The sequence below is a fragment of the Arvicanthis niloticus genome, chromosome 14, assembly GCF_011762505.2.
Source record: "Arvicanthis niloticus isolate mArvNil1 chromosome 14, mArvNil1.pat.X, whole genome shotgun sequence".
Taxonomy (NCBI): Eukaryota; Metazoa; Chordata; class Mammalia; order Rodentia; family Muridae; genus Arvicanthis; species Arvicanthis niloticus.
The window spans coordinates 50,858,630-50,873,276 of NC_047671.1; the positions used below are offsets into that span (position 1 = coordinate 50,858,630).

Consider the following 14,647-nt stretch of genomic DNA (forward strand, 5'->3'; position numbering starts at 1 on the left):
TAAGAATTTCTCATTTTTCAGTATAGCACATATTGGACTAAAATTTTGCTCTTACTCTCTGCAAAATAGATTTCCTCTTTCAAATATCAAACCAAAACTGGTTTCCAGTCTATCTATATTTCTTAATAATGTATCAGCATATAATTGTTATCTTTTTTCTTTGACAATCATACACACACACACACACACACACACACACACATTCTGATTACTTTGTCCTGTGACAATCATTTATTTCACTCTTACCTCTGCTAGTCCCCATTCTTCTATACAAATCTTTCCCGTATTCACAGGGTTTTGTTTAGTGTCCTAAAGAATTTTACTAGTGCCATCTGTGTGACCCTGCATTTGGAACCATCTGAGCATCACCAGTGGGTACAACTGGATACTATGCCTTACCCCTCTCTTAGAATCTGTTGGTTGCCAATAGAGAACAGTAAGTGTAAGGAACTTCTCCACCCATAGGAGCATCTAGTTTCTAAGTTAATAAGTCAAAGCCAGACACAGTGGTTCATGCCTACAATTCCAGCACTCTATGGCTGATACAGTAATACTGCTACAAGTTACAAGTTTAAGGCCAGTGTGATTACAGAATGAGACCTTATCTAAAAAAAAAACAAAAAAAAAAAAAAAAAAAAAAAAAAGAAAAAAAATCTATAAAGAGTTAGCCCATGACTAGATTATGCCATGAATCCTTTTTATTCATCAACTTCCAAAAACCTGGACCAATATAAGGTATGAACGCCTTACTGTTAGGTACAGAAATAAATAGCTTATTTTATGTGATTTACATACAGTAATTTTTGCATTTAAGTAGCATTAACTAAAAGGCATTATTTTTGTAAGGTTAAGATAGTATTAGGTACAAAATAAGTGCCCATTAGCTTGGAAGATGAGTTTTTTTGTTTTTTTTTTTTCTCCTCGAGACAGGGTTTCTCTGTGTAGCCTTGGCTGTCCTGGAACTCACTCTGTAGACCAGGCTGGCCTCGAACTCAGAAATCCGCCTGCCTCTGCCTCCCAAGTGCTGGGATTAAAGGCGTGCGCCACCACCGCCCGGCTTGGAAGATGAGTTTTAACAGCTCCATATTTAGCTAATGACTTACCAACTGGACTAGTAGAAACTCTCTGTGACGGTGGTCTGAAGCCAGGTGCCTTGGAGTTGTCAGGATGCACATTTTCCAAGTGTCCAAGTACAGAGTTACTCAAGAAAGCTGACTGAACAGTGAAAGAGGCATCTGCAGCAACTCTTGAGGGCAGAGGTCCATCTCCCCACCCTTGGTTAGCTGGCACTTGACCACTATCAAAAAGACTACTGAAGTGATTAAAAAGTGTGGCTGGGCCAAATGTAGGTTGCAAAGACTTATTTGCTGGGTTTATATGCATTTGAGAACCATTCATAATGTTCACAGCTGATGAAAGCTGTACTGCAGCTGGCGGGCCTTGAGGTGGTGTTAAAGGAACTGGGTTGGTAACAAAAATTGACTGGGGATCCTGGTGTATAGTTGCATTTGGTACCACTGAGTAAAAAGAACCTCTGGGCTGTATTCGATGAGAAACGCGAGGTGCGGGTACAGCTAACTGAGGTAAACTACCAGTGTCCTGATTATCAGCAGCAACCAATCTGGGTGATGCCAAAGTCAATGGAGCAGGTTCTGAGTTAGAGGCAAAAGGCATTGACACAGGATTTAAATCAGACACCTTGGATGGCTGTCCCTCTTCTTGTGTATTACTGGAAGGAGGAGTAGGGCTACTGGATGGATGAGTTTCTGGAGCTCCTGAGGTGTTGCTGGCAGAGCTATTACAACTGTTAGCTGTTGGAGATGGTGTACATAGGTTTGTCAAGGGCTGGTCCTGTGTGGATACCTTCTCTTTAGGAGGTGGTATAACAGAGAAAGACTCCACCTTTTGTGAAGAAAGTTGTACTTGAGGAGTAGTTGCAGGCATAAATGTGGTGGTAACTTGTCCACTAGTGATAGATGTGGAAGACACAGAAGGCATGGAACTACTAGTGCTTGTCACAGAGGAAATCACTGTTGATGGAGGACTGGTCTTAGACACACAAGCAAACAACTGCTTTCTGACTGATGAAGGAGTCCGGGAATTAGTCATACATAGTTGCTGACTGGCAGCAACTACAGAAGAGACAGTGACAGGACAACTGGCAGTAGCCAGTCCAGGAGCTTCTGATGGTAAAACAGGTCCATTCTGATTAGGTAGACGGGCTGTATTATTATGCTTTGGAGAACTATTTGTATTGCCAGGATTCACAGGTCTCACTGGGAATGGTCCCCAGGTGTTAGGTGATGGTGAGAAGGTTCCTCCAAACTGCGCCATGGGTAAGCGAGGATGTCGAATCTGTTGCATAGTTTGAGCAGCCAGGAGAGCAAAATGAGGATGAGGATAAGCTAAGGGAAGAGACACTGGGAAAGGAGATCGTACATTTGTTGGCACATTCTTACTAAGTTTATTAGTGGGCTGGAACGTAGATAATGTTGTTGCTTGTGATGTTACAAGAGCTGGAGCACCCAAGGGAAATGCATTCTTGCTGGACGTTGCTGTGGTGCCTACTCCAGATGAGAAGTTTGTATGAATGGACTTGGTACTGGCAGGTGTCCTGATATGGTTTTTAGGAATCAAGTCTTCTAGTTCCTTTGCAGGATCTTGAATAAGGGCATTGATAAGCTGAACTGCGTATCTTGTTGATTCTGTACCACCCCTGGAAAATAAACGACATGAGATCAACAATATAAAGAACAACATACCTTTTTTATCATTGAAAAAATTCTTTTTCATTCAATACATTTTGATTTGGTTTATCCCTAGAAAATTTTAGGAAACATGTAAATTTTTTCCCTGGAGTTAAACATAGGGCTTAATATATGCTAAGCAAGCAATTTATCATTGAGCTATATCCCAATTTTCAAATAAAATTCCTACCTTGAAGTATTCCTCTTATAAAATTTTGATCCAGAACTAGTAATATATGTTATTTTTATAGTTACCGTATTGTAATCATTCTTTCTCCATTCTTATCTTTTTGTTTGTCCACATCAATATGGGCACCAGTAACATCTTGTATTGCTGTAATGTTGCATCCTCCTCTTCCCATTATTCTGGACACCACTGAGGCTGGAACAGATAATTTCTTTGACCTAGAAAATGAAGGCTACCCATGAGTTTATGAAACCAAATGTCTTTAATATTGGAATATAAAGTTAAAGATGTCTAATTATGTTGATGGAATTTTATAGAATATCCTTGAACCTTAAATAATTAAATTCTTACTTTAGAAATCATTCTATTGAATTCAGTTGAGGAAAATGAGATTAAAAATTAGATTGCCATTTAAAACAAAAATCCTAAGCAGAGTGTGGTGGTACAAGCCTTTAATTCCAGCACTTGGGAGGCAGAGGCAGGGAGATCTCTGTGAGTTTGAGGTCAACCTGGTCTACGTTGTGAGTTCTAGGACAGTCAGGGCTACATACTGAGATCCTGATTTAAACAAAGAGACAACTTAGCAACTCATAATGTAAGCATTCTAATCTGCTTAAAATATCACAAGTCAACTAATCTGCAACTAATATGCTTTCTCTTTCTAAACAAAAAACAAAACAAAACAAAACAAAACACCATTGGGCCAGGAATGGTGGTGGTAGCACACACCCGTAATCCCAGGACTGGAAGGCAGAGGCATTTGGATCTCAATGAAGGCCAACCTGGTCTACATAGTTAGTGCCAGGCCAGCCAGGGCCAGCCAGTGAATGAAGCCCTGTGTTAAAAACAAAACAGTGAGTAGTATATATTAGCTTGTAATTTTAAACCATGAACAGTTCATATTTAGCAATTTTTAAAAAGTCTCAAGTTTGGCCTACATAAAATGCAATTCAATACCTTGTGTAAATTCTATGTATTGTTTCTAACTTTCTTTTATTCTATTCTGTATTTAGTATGGTGTTTTCTTTTTTAAAAAATTATTTACTTATTATATATATAAGTACATTGTTGCTATATTCAGACATACCAAAAGAAGGCATCAGATCCCACTACAGATGGTTGTGAGCCATCATGTGGTTGCTGGGAATTGAACTCAGGACCTCTAGAAGAGAGCAGTCAGTGCTCTTAACTGCTGAGCCATCTCTCCAGCCCCTGGTGTTGTAGTTTATAATAAATAATGGTTACATTCAAATGATTAAACAGGTAACCATATCATAAAAGATAAAGAATTTTAAGCCAGGTGTGGTAGTATGTATCTATAATTCTAGTATTGGGCTGTGGAAACAAGTGGATCAGGAATTTAAGGTTAGCTTTGACTGTTTAACAAATTTAAGGTCAGCCTGGGCTGTATCAACTCTAAATAAACAAAACAAAGTAAAACAAAAAGCCATTGTGGTGGCATACTGCTATAATCCCATCACCTGGGAGACAGAGGAGGAGGTCTGCCAGGCATTTTAAGATATTTTTGGTTTACTGATTAGTTCTAAGCAGGCCAGAACTGCTTAATGAGAACCTGTTTGAAAAAAAAGAAAGAAAAAGTAACAAATAGGATTAATTCTACTTACCTTCTAACAACTTCTTTCCACCCTTCTTCTCTTTTTTGACCCCTTTTAGGACTAGTGAGATTCAGTTTCATGGTTGGAGAATTTAATGGCAATGACTTGTAGCTTGTTGACGTGGAATTAGCATTTACTTCACCATCAAGGCTGAGAAAATGGAATTATGGAGTTCAGCAAAAAATACATTTTAAGATAAAATTCAAAAGATTACATAGATTAATATTTTTTGAAGTTTGGTACATTAAATAATCAAGACAGGAAAACAAACAAAATCAGCAACCATCTATTTTAATATCAAATGGGTTATTCAATAAAATTAACACAGTAAACTAAAATCAAAGTTTGGCAATATTTTTAAACTTTAGACTTGAATCTTGTAAAGATTCTTGTAAAGAATCTTGTAAAATATCTAGTAATCTTTACAATGAAAACATGGTCAAGAGGACGGAGACAAATTTTAGCTCTGAAGACTAGAGACAGGATAATATTATGGAACTGTTTAATACAACTTGTACTTAGATAACATACTGTAAAATTTTTATGCCAGGCATGAAATAAGAAGAGTTGAATAAAGAGTTAAAATAGAAAAATGTACCGTGTCTGAGTCTTGGGAGTGGTGGTAATGGCCTTTTCCTCTTGAGAACTGACAACTGTGGAGCTCTTCCTGTCACTGGTGGAATTCACATCCACACTGAAACTAAACTCTTGACTTTTCCCACCGCTGCTGCTCTCACTGTTGCAGTCTGTGCTATCGATGTTATCTGAATCACTATTCCCACCTGCACCACCACCTCTAGGTTCTCCATTTATTTTATTTTTATCTGCCTTTTGTTGTGCTAAAGATATATGTGGCTCAGGTAAAATTAAATGTGCTGTGGGAGGGGACTCTTTTGTCTTATTCTTCTTATTTTTCCGATTGGTGCTGGGAGTTGTCACTACATTGGCTCTTTTTTTGCCAAATACATTTGTAAACGTGGTAGATGTAGCAGAGATTCCAATTGTAGTAGTGGTGGTTGCACTCGGAGGCTCTATGGGAATTTCTTGCTCCACTGAAATTAATGAAAAAAAAAATCACAATGAGGGCCAAAGATGTCAAATAAATCATAACAGAATATATGTAATAATTCATAACCAATCATTTTTTGGGTCATATTTTCCTTTTCACTAATAAATAAATACTTATTGTTATTAGATAATTCTGATGTATAAGTTTGTGTAAAATATATACCATTAATATTCTTTTAAAAAAACATTTTGTTTATTCTTATTTTATGTGCATTGATGTTTTGTCTGCAAGTATGTCTGTGTGAGGGTGTTGGAGTCTCTGGAACTGGAGTTGCAGACAGTTGCGAGCTGCCACGTGTGTGCTGAAAATTGAAAAGGAGTTCTCTGGAAGAGCAGCCAGGGCTCTAAAACACAAAGCTATCTCTCCAGCCCTACCATTAGTATTCTGAAGACTGATAGTACAAATCCTATGAACTATTAAAGAACCACAATATACTTTGAATTTAGGAAAAATCTAAAATAGTATTGAGGAACTAGAATTCAAGAGATGCACAATTAATTTGTCTACTAAATACATCTACTGATAAGTCTACCCTCCATAGTTTTAAGCCTTAACCTTTGCTAAGAATTCACTGAGGAATTATTCTAATTATGGAAGTTAAAAGTAGAGAAGAACCTGAAGGAAAACTGGTAAATCTTTTATTGTATTTGTTTAATATATACAAGGTGTTTTACAGGAAAACTTAAGTTATACTCCACAAAGCTGGTCAGTGGTGGCACACACCTTTAATCCCAGAAGTAGAGGCAGGAGGATCTCTGTGAGTTCCAGGACAGCCAAGGCTACACAGAGAAACCCTGTCTTGAAACAAAGAAACAAAAAATGAAACACTCCACATTTTTAAGTCATGCTTGCCTTTATCTTCCTGTTTTCTCTATTGGTTTATACTGTAAAGCACTTTAGCATTATTTACTATAAAAGCCAACTATCAATTTCAGATTAAAGTAATGTCCCCCAAAAGGTTAATTTAAATTTTACTTATCATTTAATTTAGAGACAGTGTCTTTCTATGTAGCTAGCCTGGTCTTGAATTTATGGCAATTCCCCTGTCTCAGCATCCTATGTGATGGGATTACAGGTTTACTCTACTGTGCTAACTAACAGAGGATAATTTTATCCGTAATTCATGAATCATTTTTTTACCATCTTCATCATTCTCTTCATCTTCACCCTCTGGTTGTTCTAAATTCTCTTTAGGCTTGTTCTCTTCATCTTCTTGTTTCTTTTTCTGTTCCTCTTTTTTCTTTTTTCTCTTTTCTTTTCTCTTCTCTCTTTTAGCCGCAAGAGCTTGCTTTCTGCTCTCTTCTCTTGACTGTAAATAAGGTATATCATTTAATTTAATAATGTGAAAACATTTCTTATATTGTTTTCTGTATGGGTGTTTTGCCTGAGTATGCATTATTTGGCATGCTTGGTGCCTGAGGAGGTCAAAAGCAGGCATGGGATCCTCTAGAACTAGAGGTATAGATGGTTGTAAGCCACCAATGTGAAGGCTGGGAATTGAACCCATTCTCTGCACATGCCACACAAGTGCTCTTAAAGCTAAGCCATCTCTCCAGCCCCAATAATGTAGTAATTTAATTTAAAACATTAAATGAAATGACATTTTTGTCCTTTAGTTCCCATGGATGCCAGTCTCAAATGAAAATTTAAAAGCAACAAAAGAAAAAAAACAAATTTGATGTCAAGATTAAATATCTTTATAATTCAAATGATCATCAATTATAAATATCTTTATAATTCAATGATCGTAAGAAAACGGCATATAAAAATAGAATTACTTTATCTGATAAGATACATGTATACCTAAAATATACAGGTATCTCTTTTTATTCACTAATGATCAAATAACCTAATTGAAAAATGAACTATCAGGCTAGGGTAAGAGCTCAGTGGTAGAATGTTTGCTAAACATGGAGTAGTGGCAGAGAGACATCAAGTCAGAGCAGATGTGATGGTATATACCTATAATTCAAGGCCAGTCGAAATAATACAGTGAGATCCTACATTCAACTAAACCACTAAATAAAAAATTGCTAAATTAAATTTTAAAAGAAATAAAACCATATATTAATTTGTAAATTTTTCAGTTATTCCTTAATAAAGCTATTTAAATAAATAGGAAGGGTTAAGGATATGGCTCAGTGGTTAAGAGTATGTAATACTCTACAGAGGACACAAGTTTGGTTCCAGTACCCTAACCCTAACCCTAGGCAGCTTGCAGGTGTCTGTTACTCTAACTCTATGGGGATCTGATACCTCTAGGCAGCATATGCATAATTAAAAAGAAAAACAAACAAACAAATACCCAGGCTGGGCATGGTTTAATCCCAGTAGTTGGGAGGCAGAGGCAGGTCTCTGATTAACAGGCCAGCCAGAACTACATAGAAAGACTCTGTCTTAAATAAAGTGAGGGAGATGGCATAGATAGATTGTAGTGATGAATGAATGCACAAGTCAATGAATATAATACTACAGTGATTTGTAAAACTTTAAATGGATAAAATCTGTGACATATAAATTTAACGTCAGTTAAAAAAAAAAAAAAACAGAAAAATACAATTCTGAGGTACATATTTGCCTAAACCACAGCTATCATAATATTTATAAACAAGCTCCAGGACAGCCAAGGTTACACAGAGACACCCTAATTAATTTCCTAGTGACAAGACATTTAAGATTTTTACTTTTGTTCATTATAAGCAATAAAACAATGAATGTCAATGAATACTCCTATCTTTTTATCTTAAATTTATTCTGAGACTCATCTTGAACTCTGAGTTCTGCCTCCTGAGTACTGGGACTAAAGGTGTATACTACTATGCCTGGCCCTGATTGATATTTTTAGATAGTGTGTTTTGTACATCTCAGGTGGCTTTAAACTAATGAATCTACTTAATCCTCTGAGTGCTGGGATTATAGGTGTTGCCACCATACCCAGCTTAATTGTTCACTAGATAGTTCTTTGTTTATTAGTAAGTTGAACATTTTTCACCTATTTATTGGACATTTCTATTTTTTTTTTTTTTTTGTTCTGAGTAAGAGTGTCAGAAAGGAAATCCGGGTTTTTATTTTAAAACTTTTCCCATTGTCTTACACATCCTAGACAGTGCCATGGAACAAAGCTAGGATTTCCCTAAATACCCAGACAATAATATAAAACTTTACAAGGAAACTCTAACAATTACCTTTTAATCATATTTTGCTAAAGACTACTATTTAAACAGACAACAAATTACTCTGATTTTGATTTCTAACAGGGAGCTCATTCTAACCCCTCACCTTTTCTAGATCCAGTTCTTTTAGGAGAATGCTTGCATTTTTATTTGCTTCTGCAGCCTGCTGGTCTTTAGCCTTCACAATCGTCTCAACACATTGGTGACACTTCTTCAGCAGTTCCTTCAGAGAGGGCAAAGTACAATTACATAAACACAAAAACATTTATTAATAAAGGGTCCAATATAATTAGAATAAGAAAGGTCCACAAGTCAAACCTCCAACAACTAGAAATTGGCCAAATCAAATTAAACTTTGAGTTTGGTTCTGTATCAATTGTTTATAAGAATGAAACACCTTTAAAAAGAAAAAAAAAATTTTTTTGAGACAGTAGCTCAGCCCAAACCTAGCCTTCAACCCACTAAACTGTTGAGATGGGCCTTGAAGTTAGTTGAGTTGTTGAACCTCCTTCCAAGTGCTGGAAATACAGGTATGGAACTACAATGTGGCAAAAATAAGGCTTATTTATTTATTTATTGAGGCAACGTCTCCTTATGTGGCTCTGGCTGCCCTCAAACTTCTCGAAATCTTGCCTCTCAAGTACTGGGATGATAAGTGTGCATCATCATGTAAGACAAAGGTATCTTTCCTTTTTCTTCTCTTTTGTTCTGATTTTTCAAGACAGGGTTTCTCTGTGTAGTCCTGGCTGTCTCAGAACTCACTTTGTAGACCAGGCTGGCCTTGAACTCACAGAATCTACCTGCTTCTGCCTCCTGAATGCTGGGATTAAAGGCGTACTACACCTGGCTTGGCATCTCTCTTTAAAAAGGTATTCTTAGAAAAGCTAATCAGGCTAACAAAATTTAGCAATAAACCTTAGCTATAGTCACTACCATTATGATGTATAGGGGAAAGGTAATTTTAAATATGCCACCAACAGTATCATATCCATCTACTTTGTAAATGGATAAGCCTAAAGCCTCTGTTCATTTTTTCTTTCCTTCCTCTCGCCACCCCCTTCTTTCTTTCCACAACAGGGTTTCCCTGTATATGCCTGGTTGTGCTGGAAGTCAGGCTATAGTCCAGGATGGCTTTGAACTCAGATATCCACTTGCCTATGCCTCCTCAGTGATGGTGGTAAAGGCATGATGCACTGCCCCCGCCCCCAAGCAAGACCCATGTTCTTAATCTTTAGATGACAAAAAGAACAAGTTCTTTGTTTGGTGCTGGGACTGAACTCATGGCCTTCTTGCCAGCTAAGCATACTTTTATCTCTGAATGCATACACAGCGGAAACAAGTTCCTCATTATACTTCTTGGCATATGCTGCCATAAAGAATAAAAATGAGCTTCAATAACATAGTAAACTTACCTTATCTGTAATTGTTGCTATGTATCTCATGCATTCTATATCAGATGGAAACTGATTGACTTCCTTCACCAAATACTGAACAACTTTTACATGGCCCTAAAAGAAAAAAAAAAAACAAAAAGCACAACAAAACCCACAAAAGTGGTTTTTGAAATTTTATCCATGTTTTAACAACTTAATGTGAAAAATTAGTATTTTAAAAGATTACTAAATTCATAAATAAAATTATGAAAATATGGACACTGTTCAGTTTTTAAACAGAAAAAAATCAGTAGAACATGCTCAAGGATATATGGTAGTAGGCTGGTCACAGTGATAGATGCCTTTTAATTCCAGCATTCAGGAGACAGAGAAAGGCAGGTGGATCTCTGTGAGTTTGAAGCCAGCCTGGTCTACATAGTGAGTTTCAGGACAGTAGGGCTACATAAAGATACCCTGTCTCAAAAACAAAAACAAGCAAGCAAGCAAGCAAGCAAGCAAGCAAACAAACAGTATATGAGAGTAAAGACATTAATTTTCCCATGTCCCACAGAAAACAGGAAAGCTATTTCTAATAGCTTTTTATATAATAAAGCTACTAATAAGGAAAAATGTGGATTGTGAAATAAAGCTCAGCATAAAGGGGGTCTAAGTCTGAAAACACCAATTTTTATATTTCAAAGCATGATTTGAGTTTTATCTTACTATTACACAAAGTGATCTATTACATTTTTCTGAGATTTATGACTTGAATAACTAAAACACTTTTTTTTTTTTTTTCTTTCCGAGACAGGGTTTCTCCGTGTAAGCCTGGCTGTCCTGAAAGTAACTCTATAGACTAGGCTGGCCTTGAACTCAAAGAGATCATACTGCCTCTGCCTCTGCCTCTAGAGTGCTGGAAAAGGTATGTGCTACCACTGCCTGGCTGATAAAAGTTGCAAATTTTCTCTTCCTATTAAGGTCCTGAAACATCCTCAAGTGTGGGTTTCAGAATGGTATGATGACTCAGCTTGTGAAGGCACTTGCCACAGAGTTGGACAACTTCAATGTGATCCCCAGAACTCTTCTCCTGTGAAAAAACTGACTCCTGTAGTCTGTATTCTGACTTCCATTCTGACACACACACACACACACACACACACACACACACACACACGTCCCATACAAATACACTTCTTAATTAACAAAAGGCATTAGACTCTTTCTGAGGGAGACAAGAAAATAGAAAGTAGTTGCCTCTGGAACATGAAATTAATTAAAACATATTAGATAATCTCCTAGTAATATGAAAGTATCTTTTACCTTTATAGGGTAATGAAGTACATGGAATATGCATTTATACCAAGTCATTAAACTATGTGTACTATTTATGTTCTTTACTAAATTAAATTTTAATTAAATGATGTTTTTATAGAACTGGAGAGATGGCTCAATGGTTAACCATGTATATTGTTCTTCAGAGGAACCAAGTGTAGCTCTCAGGATTCAGGATCTAAAGCCTCTAGTTTCTACTTACATGCCCTGACACATACACACACACAGATATACAGGACACATACAGACAATTAAAAAAAAAAAAAAAACTGGGGATTTGTAGAAATGGCAGAAGTCTTGGGGTTCAGTTCTCTGCATGGAAATAAACATTTACAACCATCTGTCACTTCAGTTTCACAGGATCCAATGTTTTCTTCTGGCCTCCCTGCATACCAAACGTGTGTATGGTGTACATGCAGGCTAACATTCATATACAAAAAATATACTGTTATTTTTAAAAAGCCTTAAACTGGGTATGGTGACATATGCCTTTAAGTTCAGACCTTCTAAGACAGACACTATGAGTTTGAGGCCATCCTGGTCTAAATTTCGAGTTCTAGGCTAGTCAAGGCTACATAGTGAGACTTGTCTTAGAAAAACAAAACCAAACAAAATAAAATCTTTAACTTGTATTAAACAGTAATAAAATGATAATAATGTTTCTTAGCCCTCGTGGGCATAAAAATAATAAAAAGTTTGAATATGTAAAATTACAAATCAAAAGAAAAATACATTTTAACCATAAAACCTTTCTCAAATTGGTTATTAGAGAAAGACTCAAAAAAGGTCATGTAAAATGAGAAGTAAAGGATGGGAGAATGGTGACCTAGGTGGAAGAACAATGGAGTACATTTTTAAAACAGGGAAATAAATGAGCAAAAGCATATGAACATTTAAAAACCTAGTGCATTCCAGGCCAGTGACAACACAATACAGTACACAAAAAGAGGAAAAGCAACATGAGTATTTAGGCCGTGAAAGTTAACAAGAACAAAATTATGCAGTATTTTATTGTGTATGTGTTTATATAAATATAAAATGGGGGAGTTCATTCATTTTAAGATTTATTTATGTATGAGTACACTGTTGCTGTCATCAGACACACCAGAAGAAGGCATCAGATCTTATTACAGATGGTTGTTATCCACCATGTGGTTGCTGGGAATTAAACTTAGGACCTCTGGAAGAGCAGTCAATGCTCCTAACCGCTGAGCCATCTCTCCAGTCCTTTTTTTTTTTTTTTTTTTTTTTTTAAGATTTATTACACACACACACTGTCACTGTCTTCAGACACACCCAGAAGAGGGTATGAGGTTTTATTTTACAGATAACTGTGAGCCACCATGTGGTTGCTGGGAACTCAGGACCTCTGGAAAAGCAGTCAGTGCTCTTAACCACTGAGCCATCTCTCCAGCCCCTGAGTTCATTCCCTTTTATTCATAAACAACCATCTGTATGTATCTATTGCTTTCCTTAAATTCATTCTCTCTCTCTCTCTCTCTCTCTCTCTCTCTCTCTCTCTCTCTCTCTCTCTCTCTCTCTCTCTCTCTCTCTCTCTCTCTGTGTGTGTGTTGTATACAAGACTCTGGGTGTTTTATTCTATTGTTCTCTGCCTTCCTGCCTTGAGACAGGGTTTTTCACTGAACCAGAAGCTTGCCATTCTGGCTAGGTTGTCTGTAATCCCAAATGGTGGGCTTGCAGGCAGGTGTAGCCATGCCTGGCTTTTAATTTTGGTGCTAGTATTTCCAACTCAGGTTCTCTTGCATACACAGCAAGAATTTTTACTCATTGAGCTATCTCCACAGCCCCGAATTTTATTTCAGTAATATGACATAAAAAAGCTAATCAAGATACCAAATGAATTAAAATCAAAGCTAATTATAATGAACTACCAAGTAACTCTTAGGTTTACCCACAAAAGACTGGACAGACACCAATGTTTTCTGTTTTGTTTTGCTTCAGATACACAATCCTAGACTGGCTTTTAACTCTGGATCTTTCTGTCTTTACTTACTCCGGAGTGCTAGGATTACAGAATGTGCCATCATGCCTGGCAATAGTATTGTTTGCTTGTGTTTGTTTGTTTGTTAAAAGATGGTATCTCACTTTGTAGTTCTGGCTAACCTGAATCTCATGTAGAATAGGCTGGCCTTGTACTCAGAGGTCTACCTGCCTCTGCTTTCCTGAGTGCTGGGTTTAAATGTATGAAATACCATGTCCAGAAATAAGCATTGACTTTTATACACAGATACACTTATACAGATGCACTTAATTCCACAGTATCAGTTTATATTCTACATATGGTTTTAACTTAGAATTATTTTAAAATTATTAAATTTTATCTTTCCCCCTATGTCATATTACCTTGCGAAATGCTGACATAAGAGGTGTGATTTTCCGGTTGTCTGCTGCATCCACATCAGCACTAGATTGCACTAGTAATTGTACTACATCAAAATGACCACCATTGGATGCCAGCCAAAGTGGTGTATTTCCCTTCTTGTTACGAACATCAATATGTGCTCCTCTACAAACAAAAAAATATCAATAGTCTATTTGATGTAAGAGGCTGACATTTTTGTAGTGTTCTTTACCATGCAACAATTGTTTTTTGAAATGTTAAAGTTACTTTTTAAAAAAAAGAGTGAAAAGGACCATTGGAGTTCTACACATATCAACAAAAATTTACCTACCTGTTAATCAGGAGCTCACAGAACTTGTAGTGGCCTTTGTCTGCTGCTATTGTCAAAGCAGTGTCTCTTGAGGAAGGCACAGGAGGCGCATTGACATCTGCTCCTTTATCAAGGAGAACTCTTCCAACCTCTGCATATCCTCCAGAAGCTGCTTCCATCAAGGGAGTAAGACCAGTCTATTTAAACCAGTTAAGAATGCAATGAAATTATGTAATTCTTAAAAAGATTAAACCAATTAATATTTAAGTAGATTATATGTCTGATTTTCTCTCATAAAACCCCCACACATTCTGTTTTCAATTGTACTAAGTTAATTTCTTGATAGCTCATGTAATCCCAACTCTTGGGGAGGTGAGATCAGAAGGATCAAGACCAGGAGCTCAAGGTAATCCCTAGTACAAATCTCATAAAATCCTGTCAACAGCACCCCACCCCCCAAATAAATAAGCAAATAAAT

At 36.7% G+C, this 14,647-nt stretch overlaps 1 protein-coding gene across 2 annotated transcripts in view; it reads right to left on the minus strand.

Moving 5' to 3' along the window:
* Ankhd1 (ankyrin repeat and KH domain containing 1) overlaps nucleotides 1-14,647 on the minus strand; it is a 100,051-nt gene that overhangs the window by 9,334 nt on the left and 76,070 nt on the right. For both annotated transcript variants that reach the window (XM_034518555.2, XM_034518554.2), the window contains exons 21-29: nucleotides 14,191-14,366; nucleotides 13,862-14,024; nucleotides 10,205-10,300; nucleotides 8,899-9,015; nucleotides 6,760-6,928; nucleotides 5,149-5,602; nucleotides 4,560-4,700; nucleotides 3,003-3,152; nucleotides 1,104-2,716 (exon numbers count right to left, since the gene is read on the minus strand). In XM_034518555.2, coding sequence (XP_034374446.1) covers nucleotides 1,104-2,716; nucleotides 3,003-3,152; nucleotides 4,560-4,700; nucleotides 5,149-5,602; nucleotides 6,760-6,928; nucleotides 8,899-9,015; nucleotides 10,205-10,300; nucleotides 13,862-14,024; nucleotides 14,191-14,366 — 3,079 coding nt within the window. The remainder of the gene's footprint in view (nucleotides 1-1,103; nucleotides 2,717-3,002; nucleotides 3,153-4,559; nucleotides 4,701-5,148; nucleotides 5,603-6,759; nucleotides 6,929-8,898; nucleotides 9,016-10,204; nucleotides 10,301-13,861; nucleotides 14,025-14,190; nucleotides 14,367-14,647) is intronic.